Here is a 20946-nt window from a genome sequence, read left to right as displayed (position 1 = left end):
TCAGGCTGGTCTGGAACTTCTGGGCTCAAGTGATCCTCCCACCTCTGCCTCCCTAAGTGCTGGGATTACAGGTGTGAGCCACCATGCCTGGCCACAGATGGAGTTTTTAACAATCTTTCTCAATAACTGATAGAACAATATGGCAAAAAACTAATAAAGACATAGAAGATTTGAACAGTGGTATCAATGAACTTGACCTAACTGACAATCCTAGGATCATTATATCCAATCACTGCAGAAGAGAACTGGATTTACTTCCTATTCACTTACCCTAAGTCTTCCTGATCCCTCAGCCCTTACCTTCTTTCTCTCCAGTCTCTCCTGCTCAATCTGCAGCATGATCTGTTCTCTCTCGAGACGCATCTGTTCAGCTACCTCCCGGGCCTTTGCTTCTGCTGCTTCTTTCTAACAGAAACAGGTAAATCAAGGCAAAGCTTTAACAAGCTAAGAAAACAGTGTGGTAATTCCTTGGCTTTGCACATGTTCCTTCATCTCATCATCTGCCCTAAAGTGGATGCTGCTCCAATATTCAACGTGGATTTACACAAACCACTAGATGACAGAGCAAACATGGCTGGACCTCATTCATATATCCCTGGCTCACCATGCAAATCACCTGCAGACAGTTCTCATACATGGCCAAGGCTTTTCTGTCTGCGGGCAGGCTTGGACCATGAAGTGTGCATGTGGCCAGATCAGAGAGTTAATTCCCCTTCTACAGTGAGGGGCAGGATGTGGTAGATAAGTACTTCAGTTTCCTCATCCCTCAGCTGGACAATTCTAAAGCGTGATCCACAGTCTCTCAGAGGTTCCCGATGGGACTGTGTTCTAGTCACCCACAGTAACACATACATCAATGCACTTATATTGGCTTTTCTCCTATTCCTCTACTGGCTTCCTGGGATTCGCTTGCAAAAAAAACTGCTGGCACCCAAATTCTTATCCCAGGGTTTGCCTTTGGGAAACCCAAACTGACAGATGGCAAACATTACCAACTTCACTGCAACTGCCCCGACTTATATTTAATAACCAGCCCAGTTTAAGAAAAAACTTCAAGTAAATATTATGAGTCATTGAAATTTAACTAATTGTACCTACTATCAAGGCCCTTAAAAAACAAGTAAAGTCCATCTGAGGACTCATACAGTACCTGCTTTTCAATCATGGCTTTCTCTTGCTTTTCTTGTTCTTGCTTTTCTTGTTCTTGCTTTTCTTTCAACAACAGCTCTTCCTCAGCCTTCCGCTTGGCTTCCTCGCCTGCCTTTCTTTTCTCTTCCTCTTCCTGTTTCTTCTTTTCCTCTTCCTGCTGCTTCCTTTCTTCTTCCTGCTTTCGGGCTTCCTCTTCTAGGCGATGCCTTTCCTCCTCTGCCTTTCTTTTCAATTCCTCTCTCTCCAGCCTTTTGAGAATACAACTGTTGTTAGAAGATGACATGCTCGAAAAGCAAACTGCCAGAGAACGGTGTGCTGACAGCCGAGAATAATGCTCCACATGGTAATGCGCACATTTAATAATTTCAACAAGCATTCATTTAATAATATGACTCATCCTTCCTGGAAATCCACTCTGGTCCATATATTTACCAAAAAATATTAACCAGGCTTGACTTTAAATTCTGTAATAAAGCAATGAATGATGTGTTCATGTGTGATGCATTCTGTATTGAAAACAGATGCTCCTCAGTCAATGAACAAATGACCACGATGAGAAAGTCAAGCCATCATTCTTATTGAATGACAATTCTTTTAAAAACCTAAGCAGAATAAATATTTAAAACCAACGAAAGCTAGGAAAAATGGGAAGCGTCTCAATGGCCACAAATGTGCCAGTCAGCAATTTAAGAGCAGTGACTATGAACTCAAAAAGTCATACTAATTGGGTTCTAATTGGTATGTGACTTATGAAGCAGCAAATGGAAGAAAATGCTCAACAAAAACCTGACATTTAATAAAACATTTATTTCCATTTATTTTGGCAATCTTTAGAAATCTATTTTAGCTTTCTTTGATATATGAAAATTAAGTGGCATTTAGACGATTTTACCCACAGACAGATGAACGGTTCATGTTGTAGTGATAAAGAGCTCGAAGCAGTACGGGAAAATTCTGTAAAGTCCAAGAGCTTGTTTTAACCTAACGTTCCTCCTTCTCACATGTACGCCACCTTCCTTGGGTAATCACTGGCAATGTGATGTATGGGCATGACCCAAAATTGTACTCTGATTATGCCACTCACTGTGTGACACTTGGAAAGTCACCTATGTTCTTAATGCCCATTTAGAAAATGGGAAAAGCTATACAATTGTTCTATGGCATTACCGTGAGAATGAAAATGCCTGCCCTAGAAAGTTCTCAAATGTTAGTTGGTTTTACAATTTAAAATGAATTCTCTCTCCAAGCCCCAATGTCCTTTAAAGTGCACCTATAAATCTGTATGTCTTTTAGAAATTACCTTCATTTGGAAGCATGTACCAATGACTTACTGGGGTGCTGTTATTTGTTATAAAAAGGTCAAGACTTAAAAAGAGCATCCATCCATCCTAATGGTCAGCTTCAGAACTCATGCACGCTAATAGCCTATGTAGGACCAAAGGAAATATTTTGTTTATTCATTCAAAGAAATATTTTAAAAGAAAGATAAAGAAATACTGAAATATGTTAGCCCGAGGCTGTAACAATATGTGATAACACTAAATTAGGTCACAACGCCTATGAAGTATTGTGCAACAACTCAAATTATTAACAGATATTCTGGAGAGGAGCATTATAGAACCTATCAGAAAGAAGCTCCCATTTTCTTAGACTCCTCAATGAAATACTAAGTATGTCCAACACAGGATTATCCAAAATGGATGTGTTAATAACAAGATGTATCTAAAGGTTAACTGAAATACCATTTCATTTCTTACCCTTTATTAACGAGCCAATTATGATTGTCCCAGAGAAGTTAACACACAAAGGATATATTGTGTATTAATTAATGTATAAGCTACTTCATAAAGGACCTGCCATTTTCATCTCCAGGACCTGAAAATCCATTCTGTTTCTTTCTTTTTTTTCTGATGGCATCTTGCTGTTGTTGCCCAGGCTGGAGTGCAATGGTGCAATCTCGGCTCACTGCAACCTCTGCCTCCCAGGTTCAAGCAATTCGCCTGCCTCAGCCTCCTGAGTAGCTGGGATTACAGGCATACACCACCACGCCTGGCTAATTTTGCATTTTTAGTAGAGACGGGGTTTCACCATGTTGGTCAGGCTGGTCTCAAACTCCTGACCTCAGATGATCTGCCCGCCTCGGCCTCCCAAAGTGCTGGGATTATAGGCATGAGCCACCGCGCTTGGCCTCTGTTTCTTTTTACCATCAGGACTTCAAGTGCCCAGATGCACACATATAAGAACATCCTTATGGCCCCTGAACCTCCATAATCCTCATTATCACCCAAAATATAAATCCCCACAAGCCCATGAGACCCTGCTTGTCCTTTCCATAGTACCTCCATGGAAATCTTGTACTTTTTTCTTTTTTGAGATGGAGTCTCACTCTGTTGCCCAGGCTGGATTACAGTGGCATCATCTTTGCTCACTACAACCTCTACCTCCCGGGTTCAAGTGATTCTTGTGCCTCAGCCTCCCGAGTAGCTGGGACTACAGGCATGCACCGCTATACACAGCTCACTTTTGTATTTTTAGCAGAGACAGGGTTTCACCATGTTGGCCAGGCTGGTCTCGAACTCCTGACCTCAACTGATCCGCCTGCCTTGGCCTCCCAAAGTGCTGGGATTACAGGTTTGAGCCACTGCGCCCAGCCCCTTCATCCTCTTATCTACCAAGTTCTCTCCCTTAACCATACTTTGCTTCCCCAAAGTAGGTAAAATTTGGCAAAACAAACAAAAAAACCCTGGCTTCCCGTGTGAAACCACGTCCCTCACAATACTCTCCAAGGATGAGCATTCCTTCTCTCTCTGCTCAAAGAACCAGACAGCACATTAGATTTCATCATTTTCTCCACCGCCCTCTGCTGTGGGCTATCTTGAGCTTACTGCCCTTGCTGTCATTACAAAACCTCCAAAGTTCATCAGCTCTGTGTGTAGTCCATTTTTTTTTTTTTTTTTTTTTTTCTCTGTGTGTAGTCCTTTTTTTTTTTGCTTTGTAGAGGCAGGGTTTCGCTCTGTTGCCCAGGTTGGAGTGCAGTGCTGCCATCACAGCTCACTGCAGCCCGAACCTCTCAGGCTCAAGCGATCCTCCCACCTCAGCTCCCAAGTAGCCAGGATCACAGTGAGTGCCACCATGCCTGGATCATTTTTGAATTTTTTTTTTTTTTTTTCCAAATAGAGACAGGTCTCATTTTGTTGCCCAGGCTGGTCTCAAACTCCTGGGCTCAAGTGATCCATCCACCCCATTGTCCCAAAGCACTGGGATTATAGGCATGAGCCACTGTGCCTGGCCCTGTGTGTAGTCCTGTCATCCTCTTCATCCTTGTTCTTGTCATTCACCCAAGTCCATCTCCCTTTCCTCATTACATACAAAGTACCAGAAAATTGTGCATTACTGTTATCATTTGGCATTCAGTGGATGCATCGTCCCTTGTCCCTGTCACTGGCCATTTGAGAAGGATCTTCATATATTGGCTCTTGTCTGAAACTCCAGCACCTCACCCCCTTTTCTGTCGCTCCCTGTTAACCTTCCTCGCGTCACTGACATAGGCTTAAACTTGAGTTGATCAATCTGGGGGATGAGTGTGTAGGTTTCACTGGTCTCTATTCTTACATGCTTAAGAGTTTTCATTTTAAAACAAGCCTAACCTTCAACATTAACCATCTCTGATCTGATCTCACCCCATCCTTTTGCCTTTTTCTCTCCTGAACTGCCCTGGTTAGCGCTGTGCAGTCTACTTGTATCTGCTTCCCTCTCTCTCTGTGTCCCCCAGGCCTTGGGTACCCTTGTGAGCATTTCAGAGATGGCATGGAGGTCACTCTGTTGTCCAACTCCAGGCTTGGGTGGTCTCCAGGACCACTCCTGGGCTGCCAAGCACTGGTTAGAGAGAGACTAAACAAGTCTGGCTGGTTATCTGCCTGCTGGCAATTGCATTCCGGCCTTTTCATCCTCATCCCCTGGATCTCTTATGGACACAGTCCCAATTGCCACTTTTCTCAATCTTTGTCATCTTCCTTAGTTGATGGTTATCACCAACTGCTCTACAGAGAAGACCGAGGTCACCTGATCTGAGCTACTTAAACTCTCCTTTATGACATTACTGCTCAGAAATGTCCCCATTTGTTCCTCTGCTTAGATGGAAATGCCACCACTTGTGCTGTGAATTCCACATCCTCCACAGCTATGTGTCCCTCCCACTAGCCCCTCTTCCCTTCATTTGTCAGTTTCATCCTTCTGCATGCACTTTTTCCATGCCCTGGAAAAACGCTCAGGTCTCAGGCATAACAAGCAACCCTCCTCAGTTCTCTCTCAGCTGCCTCCCATTCATGACTGCTTAACAGCCAGCTTATATTCTGGGCCTGTATCCACTCACCTCTTCAGGCTGCTTTGTCTCTATCCCACTTCTCAACAATTTCCCTCCAAAATCTCTGTTCACCTCCTAAATCCCAAGACCAACAGCCTTAGTCTTTGATAACCCTATGTCTTACCAAAAGTCCTGCCCACGTGGCTCTCCCTACAGCCCTGTGCTGCATGAGGCTGAATGACCCTGGCTCTCTCCTACCTCTCTTGGCTTTCCCTTCTTGCCTCAGCTGCTGCCACATCCTGCTGCCCCACATCGCATGTACCCCGCCTGCCCTAGCTCTCACCAAAACCACCTGCCACCTGTAGGCTCAGCAGCAAAAAGCCACGTCTGAGCACCCTCGAAGACCTCTGCCTGTGGTTCCTGGCCTGGGCTAACTCTTGCTTCAACAAGAAAGTTTAGCCTGGCTACATGACCTTGCTCGTGGGGAGATTCTAACTGGAATATTTGCTTTTCTTCAATTTTTTAAAAAGATGGGGTCTCACTATGTTGCCCAGGCTCATCTCGAACTTCTGGCCTCTAGTGATCCTCCCACCTCAGCCTTTCAAGTAGCTGGGACTACAGGTACAAGCCACTGCGCCTGGCTGGAATATTCTTTCATGTGAACCCCTAGTAGCTATTTTAGCTTCTTAACATGACTTAAAGTGATACATCTAGGAATTCCATTATGATCTCCTGCTTACTAGTTCCTGCCAGTGCCTTCCCCAGGGTGGACCCGGGGTCTAAGGTTTCTTGCACCACCTCTAAGAATCTCACTTTATATCTTGGGCCATCCACAGCCCGGGGGCTGGGCCCTGTTGTGTTTGGGAATGGACCAACTTTTGTTCTTCTGCTTAGGGCCTGCTTGTCTGGACTCCTGGTTGACCCTTTGTTCTGGTTCCCTCATCCTTGACTTGGATGGTGTTTCCCTTACCAGTTTGTGACAATAATAGGGCTTTCCACAGTTTGACTCAAGTAACTTTATTTTTCTCTAAATTATTTTATCTGGCAACATTTCTGTGGCTTTAACTATTAACTGTAAACATAAAACAGATGTGAGGATGATCTTATTCCAAGAGGTGGCCGCTGTGTTCTAGCCCCAGGTTGTCTGGTACTTTCCTTCCTCACTCCTCACCTCCCACGTGGCACTATGCAAAGCTTCATAGTCTGGCAAGAGAGAGGAAAACTCATTTGGGGTCAAGTGTATTGCTCTAATGTCTACCTACACCCCCAAGCTTCAATTCCATCTCCAATCACCTGGACGTACTGTAGACACCATAAGCTTACCTAAAATCAAATGAATAATTTTTTTTGTTTTTTTTGAGATGGAGTCTCACTCTGTCGCCCAGGCTGGAGTGCAGTGGCTAGATCTCAGCTCACTGCAAGCTCCGCCTCCTGGGTTCACGCCATTCTCCTGCCTCAGCCTCCCAAGTAGCTGGGACTACAGGCGCCCGCCACCATGCCCGGCTAATTTTTTTGTATGTTTTAGTAGAGACGGGGTTTCATCGTGTTAGCCAGGATGGTCTCAATCTCCTGACCTCGTGATCCGCCCGTCTCGGCCTCCCAAAGTGCTGGGATTACAGGCTTGAGCCACCGCGCCCGGCCTAAATGAATAATTTTTATATTTTAAGACCAATTCCTTATGTCCTTTCTTTACCTGTTATTGAGTGTACCATTCTCCTAAGACCTTAGAATCAAACCTCAGCATCAACTTCAAATCTGCCTATTTCTTTGGCGTTAAGTCCACAGAGACTGGCTTTTCCAGTTCTACTTTCACCATACTACTTCAGCCCTTCTGTTCTCTTAACCTACTACTACAATGGTTTCTTAGGATTCTTCCTCCTTCTGTTCCTTTCTTGTACATATACCGAGCGCCAGGCACCAGTGGTCCAAAGACTGTGTCCCAGCCTTTTAAGGTGCTAACTGGAGGAAAGAGGCCTGTAAACAAATGAAACTATGTTAGTCAACTGAACAGCTGGGCTCAGTATGGGTGAAAAGTCGGGGGTGGTCAGTTCTGTCCCAGGCACAGGGCCAGAAAAGGTACAGGGAGGGAGCAAGACTTGACTTGCATTTTGAAAAACGAAGACACGACTGGCAGGAAGGAGCACAAGTCCACGTGGGGGCAAAGTAAAAGCACAGCTTTGGAGGTGTGGAGCCGTGTGATGGGTGAATGTCAGAGAGCTTTGCACACTGGTGTCTGGAGGAAAGTAAGGGGTAAGAGGCAGGTAGTGGCCAGTTCATGGCAGGCCTTGAAGGCCTGTTGACAGGTTTGGGTGGATCCAGTGGGCAGAGGAGTCACTGGCTTGTGAAAGGACAGGAGAACAATCACATTTATTTGAGAAAGGTCAGTGTGGACCCAGTGTGGACAGAGGACAAACTCTAGGATACCTAGAGCAGGGAGCTCAGTTGGGATATGACAGATGCAGTCCAGATCAGAAGCAATGGGGGCTGGAGCTGAGGAAGGAGAGGAAGGACTGGAAGGGAAGGGAGAGAACAGAGGTGCCAATGTGACAGCTGATGAAGACTGGACCTGACAACCACTGGGAGGAAGAAGGAAAGGAAAGAGCTGAGAGTGGCACTGAGACTTCTCACTTGGGTGCCTGAGGAGAGGGGAATGCAGAGCTCATGAAAGAGAAAGGAAGTTTGGGAAAAAATACTAAGTTCTGCTTTGGAAATGCTGGATTTGAGATGTATATGGCACACACTCAAATGAAAACTTATTGCAAATGGAAATACAATCTCTAGGTTCTAGACCAGTGCTATCCAACAGAACCTTCTATTGAGTAGGAAAACAGTCTACAGATTTGTGCTGCCCAATGTGGTATGAATCCACATCTGCTCAGATGCAGCTCTTGAGCACAGAAATATGGTGGGTGTGGCTGGGGAAATGAATTTTACTGAATGTATATTTTGGTGGCCACATGTGCCTAGAGGCTCTGATAGTGGACAATGCAGCCCTAGACAGAGCTTGGGCCACAGGCATAGTTTTTAGGAGTCATCAGTACACGTGTGTTATTAGTGCCTCCCTTGTTCCAGAAAGTATGGAAGGTTTAGAAAGCAAGCTACAGTTAACTTCAGAAACAGGCAATAATACAAGACAAAGGGAAAATGAAGGGAAAATGAAGGTGGGAAGTGAGACAAGAACAGAGTTGGTTTAGCACAACAAAGGCTCAACAGAAAGCTGTTGTGTAAAATGTGGGCCCTAAATCTTTTGATGCCAGAGGAAACTGGCAGGATGGCAGGGACACTGGCAGTACAGGAGGGAACAGTGCTGCTTGGGAGGGCTTGTTGGGAGAGAAGCTGGTCCAGGACTAAGGGCTGAGAGCCCAGGCAACATTTAAGGGGACGAAGGGCAGACAGAGAAGGCTATGAAGGAGATGCCACAGAAGCAAGGACAAGTTTGACAAGGCCAAAGACAACCAAGAAACTGATTAGTAGTTAGGCAATGAGGAGGAGTGGTAGGTGTGAGGTTTGAAGACCGAATGTGAGTTGAGAAAATAAAGACAGAAAGTTCAATCAAGTCTTTCAGGAGCTGGGCTGTGAAGAAAATGGGAGACACAGAAGTTGGTAGCTGGAAAGTAAAGAACATCACCTTCTTCAGTACACGGTTACAATCATGTTACTCACCAGCTCAGAGCCTACATGGCATCTCCACGGCCTGCAATTATCAAGGCCTGTCACCTGAGGCCCTGTGATTCACCTTTATCTCTTGTGACCTCCCTTCACACACCTTAAGGCCCACCCAGACCAGCCCAAGCATGCCACTCGACAAAACAAACAAACAAACAAAACACGTCTGTATTGACCAAAAGGTTGGAAACAGGAAAACAATCAAAGAAGTCCCAAATTTCAAGAAGGGACTGTCCAGACCTACCCCACTGCCCCTTTAAAAAAACAGATCAGCAAACCTGTAATCAGAGACCACAAAGACTTACCAAGGTCACTAAAGGATCAATAACATTCTATTATTTATTACTCTAAATTCAGTGCTGGCCTTGAAGTGCTACAGTATTGCCTGCTTCCTGTCATGTTAATTCTCTAAACAGTATTGGATTTTACTCTGTGATGAGCCTAACAGTTTCCTTTATCAATTTAATGATAAAATCGACCTTGTCCTTCAACACGCTTTCCTCTCTAAATAAAAAGATCAGAAAAGGAAGGGCTGTCTGTATTGTGACAAAGTACCCTTGTACTAATATCACAGGGTTCTCAAACCCTGGCAAGCTACTAAAACAGAACAGGACTGAGTCCATGTATTTTTACTGCATTCCCCAGATGATTCTGATGCTCTTCAAGTTGTAGGGACTACAACAATGATGTCTTTTGTCTTGCTCCCAGATGGGATTCCCCATACCTCACTGTTCTTAAGACTATGAAGTTGCCCCTCCACGCAACCCTATGCCTAGGGGACACTGCTCAACCCTCTGTCTCTCACTTTGGGGTGTGAGTTAGGATAATCTGATGGAGGAAACAATTTGGAAATCAGAATCAAGGCCAAAACCAGAATCTTGAACCTCTTGTCTTCCCAGGGAGAATCTCATTTTATAAACAAAGTTCAGACTTCCCTGATAGCTCTAGGAGGTCTGCACGGCCCCAGAGTCCAAAAGGAGAATGGGAAGATGCCTGTGCCACTTAGATCCAAGAGCTATGAGTTTCTAGGTCCTCCAAAAAGAACAAAGTTCCACTGTTATTAATAATTACATCTAACATAAGACTCAGTCTCCCGAGCACCTTCCATGTAGTTCAGACATTCTAGGTTCCCATACTTCTGCATACTTCTTCTCTTCAAGTTTTATCAATACCAATGCTGTAAAAAGAAAGGCAAGCTGCTCTTTCCAACACAACATTTACATGAGATCATGCCGAAACTCTGAGCACTAGCATACCTATCTTGTTCTTCCTTCTCTAGTCGTTCTTGCTCCTCCTGTTCCTTCTGCAGCCGGGCCTGTCTTCTCTTTTCAGCCAAGATCTTCGCAGCCTCTCCTGCATCAGTGGTGCCTGCTGTGGGCTTCCCCAAGGCTGCACCAGAGGAGAGGCATCAAGAGGAAAAGATCAAGGGAAACGAACATAATGACTCCACTCACACAGCAGCTGCTAGTTGGAAGTGAAAAAAAATCCAACCCAGTGTGGTGATGGGAAATGCTGTCCAGACTAGCACAATCAACCACCAAGCAAGAGAAGTTGTCATGGGCTGGCTGTAACCCTGGACGCATTTTACAGTGGAAGACAATGGAAACGTGAGGAGGAAAGATAAGGTCACTAGCAAGTGCCACAGCAGCCACCATCTGGGTGAACTCACTGCATCATAGAAGCCTGAAAGACTAAAGGAAGATCTTCTCTTGTGTGAGGTGCAGATGCAGGCTGGATGCAGCCTGTCTTACTCAGCATCCACGGGAGCTTCCACAGCCATGAGTGGAGTCAGCCCCTAGGTCTTCTCCAGGGGACCCTCAGAAGACTGAAGGAAAGAGCTCAGGAGCAACGTGCAAACCTGAGAAAGCTGCACGAGGGGATGAACTTGTTCCCAGGAAAGAGTCCCTCTTCCTCCCCAAAACATGAGAGAATGGCATGTAGATTGGGTCTGAGGAGAACCGTCTTGGGAAAGCCAAGGCACAGTGGCAGCATCTACCTGCGCTGTTTTCGGCTTTCCCTCCTGTGGCAGCAGCGTGCTTCTCACTGGCATGCTTGTCCACTACATGCTTCTCTAGGGCTTCCTCTCCTTGCGGGCCAGCAGCCTGCTGAGCCAAGGTACCTTCCCTTTCCTTATTGCTCTTCTCTTTCTCTGCTTTCTTCTTGGGCATCTCTTGGCCAGAAAGGGCAGGTAAGCGGTACTTCACAGGAGACCCTGGGTAGGGAGGTTTCGTTGTCTTTGGAGACTGTGGATAAGCTTTAGCAGCTGTCCTGGAAAACCAAAAATATGCCAAAGGACGATTACTGGGCCTGAACACAGAGCTCTCTGTTCCTAAGACACCTAGTTCCAAAAAGCTGGACAATTTCATCCTTCCAGAGGAAGAAAAGTAGGGCTTAGCACACACTCAAAAGTCACTAAAGTGCTCTCAGCCCAACAGGAATATGTGGTCTCTCTAAGATGGCCCTGGTGGAAAGGGAATTATTTTAAGAAGCCTAACTGATGATGCCATGTCCTAATCTCACTTAGGTTTCATGACAATGTAAAGAAGGAGTATTAGGCACTTTCCTACTCCCTCTTTTTAGGTGAACATCAGGGTTGAATCTGGTTTCAGCATATGGCAATGAACACGCTGGCTCCTTTTAAAACAATTGTGACAAAACATAAAACATCAAATATACCATTTTAACCATTTTTAAGTGTACAGTTCAGTGGCATTCAAGTCTCCATTCCCCCTCCTCTCAGCCCCCAGCAATCACCCTTCCATTACCTGTCTCTGTGAATGTGCCTCTTCCAAATAATTCGTATAAATGGAATGATACAGTATTTGTCCTTTTATGTCTGGCTCATTTCACTTAGCAAGTCTTCAAGGTTCCCCATTCCTTTTTAAATGCTGAGGAACACAGCCAACATATGGGCATGGGGGCTGTTTTTTGGAGGGTCTCAGGTTTAAAAGAATCTCCCTTCTCCCAACTGGGCAGATGCAAAAGGTGAGGACGAGCCACTTGGTTAAAACACAGGGGCTTGTCTTGTGTCTGCTGGGAAAGGGTCCATTACAGGTATGCCAGCCTAGGCTTGGCTCCTGGTGAGTGCTGCTTGTTCAGGACACAGGTAACAACTTAGCTTGAGATGCTCAGTTTCCCTAGAGGTTTGAACAGGGATATGGGCATTTGTACAGAGCTCCTCTAGGAAGGATATAAAGTAATGTATACAGAAATTACAAGTCATCACCCTCAATACTCAGCAGGTTGAACCATGAATTGCTAACATCTGACTTTTTTATCTATAAAAACAGCAATAAAAATGGCAAATCACCCTAATATTCAAAGACAATTTTTCACCAGAGGCTTAGAGTTACCTAATAAGTCCTGGTAGTAAGGGGAAATATGATCAGATCAATATTAAACTTGGTCTTGAAGGGGAAAAGAATCCTCAAGTGGCATGTGGACTGGGTGAGGTGCAGAACAATTTTCCAATATGTTTTCATGTCAAAGGGCCAGCTCCTGGTGTCCAGGAGAACACCTTCCTCCTTTTTGTCAATGCCAGGCAGAGGGCCAAATAAAGGTGGGAAACAAACAGGTGATCATTTGATACAATGAATACATCTTAAACATGATGTGAATTTCTAAAATCCAGTTGTTTCAGTATCAACCATTTCATTGATGTAAAAGCAGCCTACATCACATATCCACCACAGGCTGTCCACCCCTCCCATGGCTGTCTGTCTTCTCAGCTGGACAACTCTAACCCCAAACACAATCCTTTCATATTGGCCAAAGTGGCTTCCCTGTGTCCTCATGCCATTAGGCCTGGAGCAACTCAGAACTCCCAAGACACCTTGTTTTTGTGGATGGTGCTTTGACTCTCTGCAGACTATTCTCCCCTCTGGCCTTGGGCTCAGGCCCCATACTTGGGTTTTCCTAAGGGATGCGGTTTTTCAGAGTGCTTAGCAATCAGGTGGTTTTTTCCAGGTATACTACATAATGCTGGTCTTCTACTTTTTCCTAGACTCTTACCAAGTAAAAGCCATGCACAGAATCCCCCTGACCCGCCATACACATAGGCACGCATAGTAGGCTTCCTCAACCTGGCATCACTGACATTTGGGGCTGGATAGTGCTTTTTTGTGGGGTTGTCCTGGGCACTGTGGGATGTTTAGCAGCATCCCTGGCCTCCGTTCACTAGATGCCAGCAGCATTCTGCTTCCCACCCAGGTTGTGACAACCAAAAATGTATTCAGACATTGCTAAATGTCCCCTTAGGGACAAGATCTCCCTCAACTGAGAATCCCTGAGACATGGGGTAAGGCAGGGAGGGAAAGAGAAAGAAAGAGAGGGAAAGAGAGAGAGAGAGACAGACAGACAGAGACAGAGACAGACGCACACACACTCTGTCTGTACCCAGTAGTTAAGAGTGGAACTGTTCTGCTTGGAGGGGTAGTGTCCAATCCCCATGGTGACCTTGAGGCTCCTGAGAGCCTTGGCTCAAGAGGTAATGTGTGAGTGCCTCTACAATTCAGCACGAGTCTTCATGTGTTCTGACACAGTCAGACCAGGTCTTTTCCCTGACCATTTGGAGCTCAGACTTCCATTCACACTCTTTGCTGTTGTGTCCATGTTTACTGAGTGCTATCTAGACGCCAGCCGCAAGGCTGCTAAATGTCTACAGACACATATTTGTGTACATATGTGTGTAAATGGTATGACACAGGTACTATTATCATGGCCACTTTACAGATGAGAAAACTAGACTTAGAGAGGTGAAATGGCTTCCCACAGTGAACAGGCCAGACAGCCTTCTCACAGCTCTGCTCCACTTCCTGTGTTGCCATGGCAGCTAAGTCTGAGTTTGGGGTCACCAAGACCCCAAGATGATCTTTCTAGAGCTGGCACAGAGTAAGCACTCAATAGCTGTTAGGTATTAGTGTTGATCAATTAGATGATAAACTAAAAATCCAAATAATCCTCACAGATAAGAATGAACTAAAATCAGGAAGATGAACTATAATAACAGGGGAGCCCATATCCTGCTTGTTCACACTGACAGTGCTCCACTGACCATGGTTTTCTAAGGAGTTACACAATGTATACTAACTATATGCATTAGTTGAGTCTGAATTTAGGCTCAACTAATCTGTATAAAGATACAGCAGGTGGTCTTTTGCTTGGTCACGCCTTCCTTTCATGCTGTTATCTAAGGTGAGTGGCGTCCACAGTACAGCTGTATACCTACCACCCAACCACCACGAGGGTGTCTCGAGAGATTTGGTCTAGTGCCTTACCAAGATCAAAGCACATTACCTCCCCACTGGATTGTCATGTGAATGATATGTGTCCTTTGATCCAACAACAGTACAGGGGCAGGGAGTGGATCTGAAACTTGGCAATAGAAGCTGTAGGAAAGAATACTGTCTCATGGTAGATGATAACAGATGGAACCACTTTCTCATCCCATAAGCATTCCTACCTTGACCTGTTGAGGAGGACTTTCTGGCATTGGAAGGCCTGGCAAATCCCACCTGATCTTCTTGCTTGCCCTCACCCTCCTCCCCATGGAATGAGGTATGATTTCTCTGATTGGTGAGAATGAGCAAAGGTGCTGGGTGTGCACAATCCTGCCTGTTCTTGTTCTCTCCCTGGAACTTGCCTGCAAGCCCACACTCTGGGCTTCTCTAAGCAGTATAGAAAGAGGTGGGTTCTGCTTCAGGGGTCCCTGAAGCAGCACTTCTGCCCATGAATGGGTAGGTAGACAAGGAGACTTCCTGCAGACATGACTCCGACCATGAGGGTCTCCAGGGCTGGACTCGGGGGAGTGGGTGGGAGGCCTAAACTGGCTGCAGCCTCAGCAGCCATAGCCAGCATCTGAGTTCCAATACGACCTCTGTGTCTGCTTAAATGGCTCACACAGTCAGTCAGTGTGGTAGGAGCCTGTCGCCTATGTCAGACCCATCTAAGTAAATGGAAATGCAGGCCAAGATCCTAATCCTAGGGAGAAAAGGCCAGGGCGGCCTAGGTGGGGGAGGTTCTGACAGCCTCAAGGTGGCATAGCCCTGAACAGCCTTTCTTATTTTCAAAGAATGGTCGCATGTAGGTTCAGTTCATGCCACAGACTGCGAGGTTCCATTCTAAATAAAACTGGACCAATTACCCATGAGCACACATTTAAAAATAACTTCTACCTGAGAAGTAAGGGTGGATTATTTGGGATAAAACTCATTAAGAAGTCAGTTTACAGTCCCCTATCCCAGCCCCTGCCCAATAAACAGAGTAAGTTAGAAAACACACACACACACACTCATATGCACACACAAACATGACCTTCAAATCAGAGAAGTGTGGGCAAGTCAGATTTTACTTTTTTACAGTGAGTGACCAAAATACAGAATTTAAAAAAAAAGAAGTTCCCAATGTTATCTACAATCTGTCAAGTTTCCTGCTCATCCTGCCTTGCCACTTGCTTACATGGACTTTGTACCCTGCCAGCTGCCCTGCAAAAGTGCTAAGCACAGGTATCTGGAAGAAACTAAACCACAAGGCTGGTATGTCAGACTCCTCGGCTCTCTGGTCAGCCCTGCTCACATTGCTGCAAGCCAAAGAAAGTCTGGCAAGCTATTTTTCAATTTCCTGGAAATAGGTATCTTGGCTGATGAAAGAAACATGAATTAATTAGGGGAACTCACTGTGCTTGTATGGAGGTTTATTTTGAAGTACCTTCTCATCTATTTAACAAGGGTCTATTTGATTGCCACAGTAATCCAGTGAGGTAGGTAGGAAATTACTATTAACCATATTTTAGAGAAGAAAACCAAAGTCCTAAGAGTTTAAACAATCTTTCCCAAAGAAATGCAAACAGACAAGAGTGCCAGGGCTGGCACTCAAGGCATTTGTTCTTTGTCTCACTTTTTTAGCTCTTCCACTTTAATTTTTTAAGGTCCAATAAAAATATAACAAAGAGGATTCACAAGGTGTGTTTAGGATGGTAAACTAGGCCTTCCAGGAACATAAGGCAGGGTGATATAACTTTTTAGGTTCCATGACTGGTAGAAAATACGAACAAACACCTCTGTAAACAGAGTGGCAAGAATAACTCTCTGGAGAGGGTTGTCATGCTTCTGAATGTGAGTTGACTGCAAAGTGGAACTACCAAAGGACTTTTTTCCTCCAATCTTGGAACCTAGTTCCATGTTCTCCAAAACCAAAAATTAGCCAGATGTGGTGGTGCGTGCCTGTAGTCCCAGCCACTCGGGAGGCCGAGACAGGAGAATCACTTGAACCCGGGAGGCGGAGTGAGCCGAGATTGCACCACTGCACTCCAGCCTTGGTGACAGAGGGAGACACTGTCTCAAAAAATAGAATAAAATAATGTCAAGGTCAGGAAAAAGAATGGCTGAGGAACTGTTTCAGTTGAAAGGAGACTAAGAAGATGAGACAATTAAATGCAATGTGGGATCCTGGGTTGGACCCCAGACCAGGAAAAAAAAAGTGATATAAAAAATTCTATTAGGCCAGACCTGGTAGCTCATGCCTGTAATCCCAGGACTTTGGGAGGTCGAGGCAGGCAGATCACTTGAGGTCAGGAGTTTGAGACCAGCCTGGCCAACAGGGTAAAACCCCATCTCTACTAAAAATATAAAAATTAGCCAGGCGTGGTGGTGTGCCCCTGTAATCCCAGCTACTCGAGAGGCTGAGGCAGGAGAATCACTTGAACCTGGGAGGCAGAGGTTGCAGTGAGCTGAGATCACGTCACGGCACTCCAGCATGGGCCACACAGTGAGAGTCTGTCTCAAAAAAACCCAGAATCTTATTGGGACACCTGGCAAAAGTTGCACATACATTAGAAATTAAGTAGCAGTACCAAGTTAAACTTTCTGATTTCCATAACAATGGAAAATAATGTCTTCGTTCTTAGGGGCAAAGGGGCATGATGTCTGCAGGTTACTCTCAAACGGTTCTGGGAGAAATCTGTGTATGTATGCCTGTGTGTGCATCTATGGAGGATGAATGTGAGAGACTGTGCAAGACTGAGTGAGGGTGATAGGGGATGGGAAGGATGACAGAAATGTGGCTACACATTAATACAGGATAAAAGGTGTGGAAGAAAGTTCTTTGTTCTAGTCTTGTGAATCTTTGGCAAGGCTGAAATCATTTCGAAATTTAAAAGTTGAAAAAATTGGTCTAAACTCAAATAATCCTCTGATAAGACTCAAAAATACAGGACTGAGTGAGTATACAGGTATGGTTGCAAGGAGGGGATATCACTTGACATTTTCAATTACCCTCTTCAGGAAGAATTTCAGATAAGAATGTAAAAGCCTACTGGAGAATGATGTGCTGGCAAAAACAGCAGTTAAATCGCCCTTGTGGGAGCCTAGCCTGCTGTAGATGCTTATCTGTGGGAGAGGATAACCACGCCACACATCTCCCAGAGCAGCTTATGGGAAGGGCACCCAGCCAGGATCCATTAAATGTCCTCAGCCACCAAATGGATAGCCTGGGTCTGGGAGGGAGCCTTCCATGGGTCTGTGATTTGGAGTAAAGTGGGAGGTACTTATTTTGGGCCATCCAGACACCTTTATCTAATGTTTTCCCTCATATGGAATACGTTTTGTTTTCAATACATGATAAAGTGAAATTAAACTAGGTCCCTGAAACAAAACTGATCTCAGCTATGATCTACCTCTGGAAGTGATTATCTTTGGCACACTGAATTTTCCAAAGATGGCCACAATAATATCTCCCATCCCACATGATCTTATCTTTTGAGTTTATCTCTTCATCCCATTGAATCTAGGTTGGCCCGACTGCTTTGACCTATCAAATACAGCAGACAAGTAAGACTGTGCCAATTCAGGGCACTGGCCCGACAGCTTCTACTTCCCGCCCTAAAAGATGCTCAATCTTGGGGCCATTTCTTGTTGGAACCCAGTCACTGTGAAGCCTAAGCCATGCAGAGAAGCCATAGTAGGCACTCTGGTTTGACAGCCTCAGCTGAGCTCCCAGCGAACAGCCATCATCAACTGACAAGCGGGAAAATGGTCCATCTTGAACCTTCAGCTCAGCTGAGCTCTAAGTAACTGCAGCTCCAGTCAACACTGGACTGCAATGGCATGGAAGACCCTGGGTAACCCAAGTCAACCCACAGAGCAACTGCACAAAAGATCCAAAGAGAGAACCTCCCAGTAAGCCCAAGTCACAGAACTGTGAAAATGAATAACAAATTACTGTTTAAGCAACTCAATTTTGGGGGCTTTGTAACAGCAGCAATAGATGGCTGAAATATTACCTATCATAATGACCAAACCGACTTAGAATATATTTCTAAGAAGATAAAACCATTAGAGAATATTTCACGCTGAAGACCTGGAAGTACAGGCAGCATCAACACTCAGAGGCAGAGACAGGCTGGACAAATCCACTTGGCCACACTGGATTTCTTTTCTTGAGGTTACGGGAACAAAGCTATGCTCCATCTATGTCTTTCAGTGTTGTTGAATCTAGTTTCCTAAAACCCATGCAAGTACCCAATGATGAAAACAATAAAAATAAACTTGAACGCTTAAAAGAGCAATGCTATTAACATGCACAGCCACCCAACAGCGGCTTAATTTATCTGAGATCAGGCAGGAGAACAATGCACTGTCAGAGCTTAGGAGGTCACAGGAAAAGAGATCATTAATCACATGACCTGCCTGGGATTCTGGATGGGGGAATTCAAAGGGCTAATTGAGCCCCTTTTCAAAGCCACATCATTTCCAGTGTGTTTTAAAAATCACACACTTGGTCTGCACAGAAGGAATGTCAAAAATACCAGTTTTGGTGGGGGTTTGTTTTGTGTGTGGCACCATTCTAAAAATCAAGTAAGTCTTTTTTATTATGTTTTTCCAACATTGAGTATGCAAGAGAATATTTACAAAACATGTAAGGTATAAAGAATGATATAAATGGCCGGGCACAGTGGTTCACGCCTGTAATCACAGCACTTTGGAAGGTCAAGGCAGGTGGATCACTTGAGGTCAGGAGTTCAAAACCAACCTGGCCAATATAGTGAAACCCCGTCTCTACTAAATATACAAAAATTAGCCAGATGTGGTGGTGCGTGCCTATAATCCCGGCTACTTGGGAGGCTGAGGCAGGAAAATTGCTTGAACCTGCGAGGCAAAGGTTGCTGTGAGCAGAGACTGTGCCACTGCACTCCAGCCTGGGCGACAGAGTGAGATCCTGTCTCCAAAAATAAAAATAAAAAATAAAAAGAATGATACAACTGGCCATGTGCAGTGGCTCGCGCCTGTAACTCCAGCACTCTGGGAGGCAGAGGCAGGCGGGTTGTTTGAGCTCAGAAGTGAGCAAAGGACAAAGTCCTCGAGCAGGTCTGGTCTCAGCATTTTCCCTATCTGCCAGGCAACCCTACCCTGGCCCTCCAGCTTCTCCTTCCCTTCTTACTTGCATCCCATACCACTGCTATGTCTGAATGTTTGTGTCTCCTCAAAATATGTAAGTTGAAACCCTAACCCCATGGTGGTGGCATTAGGAGGTGGGGCCTTTGGGAGGTGATTAGGTCATGAAGGTGGAACCCTCCTGAATGGCATTAGTGCCCTTATAAAAGAGACCCCAGAGAGCTCCCTTGCTCCCCTTCCATTATGTGAGGACACACTGAGAAGATGGTTGTTCATGAATCAAGAAATGGGCCCGCACGAGACACTGAATCTGGCCATACCTTGATCATGGACTTTCTAGCCTCTGGAACTGTGAGGAATACATTTCTGTTGTTTATAAGCCACTCAGTTTAGCAGCCAAACAGACTAACACACACACATACTGAGCACCTACTGTGCAACAATAAATCAAGACAGTTTCCAACTTCATAGTAGTCTAGCAGCAGATTGCTAAGTATAAAACATTAACACCAAGCAATGAGGCATAGACCAACCCCGCCTATGCCCTAGTTTCATGCACGGCTCTGCTATAATGTCACCTTCTCAGAGAATCCTTTCCTGACCACCTTATCCAGCTACTCCCTTCTACCACTCTGTCATCTGAACCAGTTTAATTTTTTTTCACAGTGCTTATCACCACCTGATCTTATCCATGCTATTCACTGTCACATAAGCTCTAGGAGGGCAGGGACTTTTGCATCCTCAGCCCTTAGAAGAGGGCTGGATGTTAAGTGAGTGAGTGAGACAGCACTGCACACGATGCTCTGTAAACACAGAGAAGGGGGTGAATTCAGCTTTGGCTGGCTCTGGAGAGGATGATGACTGAGCAGAGTCCTGAGCAGATGGGTAGCTCTTTGGATTAGGGCCTGTACTGTGCTCAACTGTGTACAAGGCTCCCCCACCTTGCTGGAGGTTCCTTGAAATAGGGACTCTCCTCACTCATTTGGAGAGTCTCTGAGACACTGGGCATAGTGACCTGCATTCATTCATTCCACAAATATTTAATGTACCTACTATGTGCCTACTTAAATTTTTTTCTCTAAATTAAACTGCATAAAAAAGTCTGGAATTTTAACCAAGTCTCTTTGATCAGGGACAGCTTTTACAAAACTCAGATGATGTGTCCTTTAAAATAGTTGGCCAGGCGTGGTGGCTCACACCTGTAATCTCAGCACTTTGGGAGGCTGAGGCAGGGGAATCACAAGGTCAGGAGATCGAGACCATCCTGGCTAACATGGTGAAAACCCATCTCTACTAAAAAAAAAAAAAACAAACACAAAAAATTAGGTGGGTGTGGTGGCACGCACCTGTAGTCCCAGCTACTCGGGAGGCTGAGGCAGGAGAATCACTTGAACCCGGGAGGCAGAGGTTGCAGTGAGCCGAGATCATGCCATTGCACTC

The 20946-nt window shown here is 45.2% G+C and overlaps 1 protein-coding gene across 4 annotated transcripts in view; it reads right to left on the bottom strand.

Annotated features, from left to right (window-relative positions):
• MAP7D2 (MAP7 domain containing 2) overlaps positions 1–20946 on the bottom strand; it is a 116762-nt gene that overhangs the window by 8087 nt on the left and 87729 nt on the right. For all 4 annotated transcript variants that reach the window (XM_011940190.1, XM_011940189.1, XM_011940191.1 and 1 more), the window contains 4 exons: positions 11115–11386; positions 10375–10507; positions 1151–1397; positions 301–405 (listed from right to left, as the gene is read on the bottom strand). In XM_011940190.1, coding sequence (XP_011795580.1) covers positions 301–405; positions 1151–1397; positions 10375–10507; positions 11115–11386 — 757 coding nt within the window. The remainder of the gene's footprint in view (positions 1–300; positions 406–1150; positions 1398–10374; positions 10508–11114; positions 11387–20946) is intronic.

The sequence above is a fragment of the Colobus angolensis genome, unplaced genomic scaffold (assembly GCF_000951035.1).
Source record: "Colobus angolensis palliatus isolate OR3802 unplaced genomic scaffold, Cang.pa_1.0 Scaffold188, whole genome shotgun sequence".
NCBI lineage: Eukaryota > Metazoa > Chordata > Mammalia > Primates > Cercopithecidae > Colobus > Colobus angolensis.
Note: the sequence above shows the minus strand (reverse complement) of the source record. Positions and strands in the feature narration are given on the sequence as shown.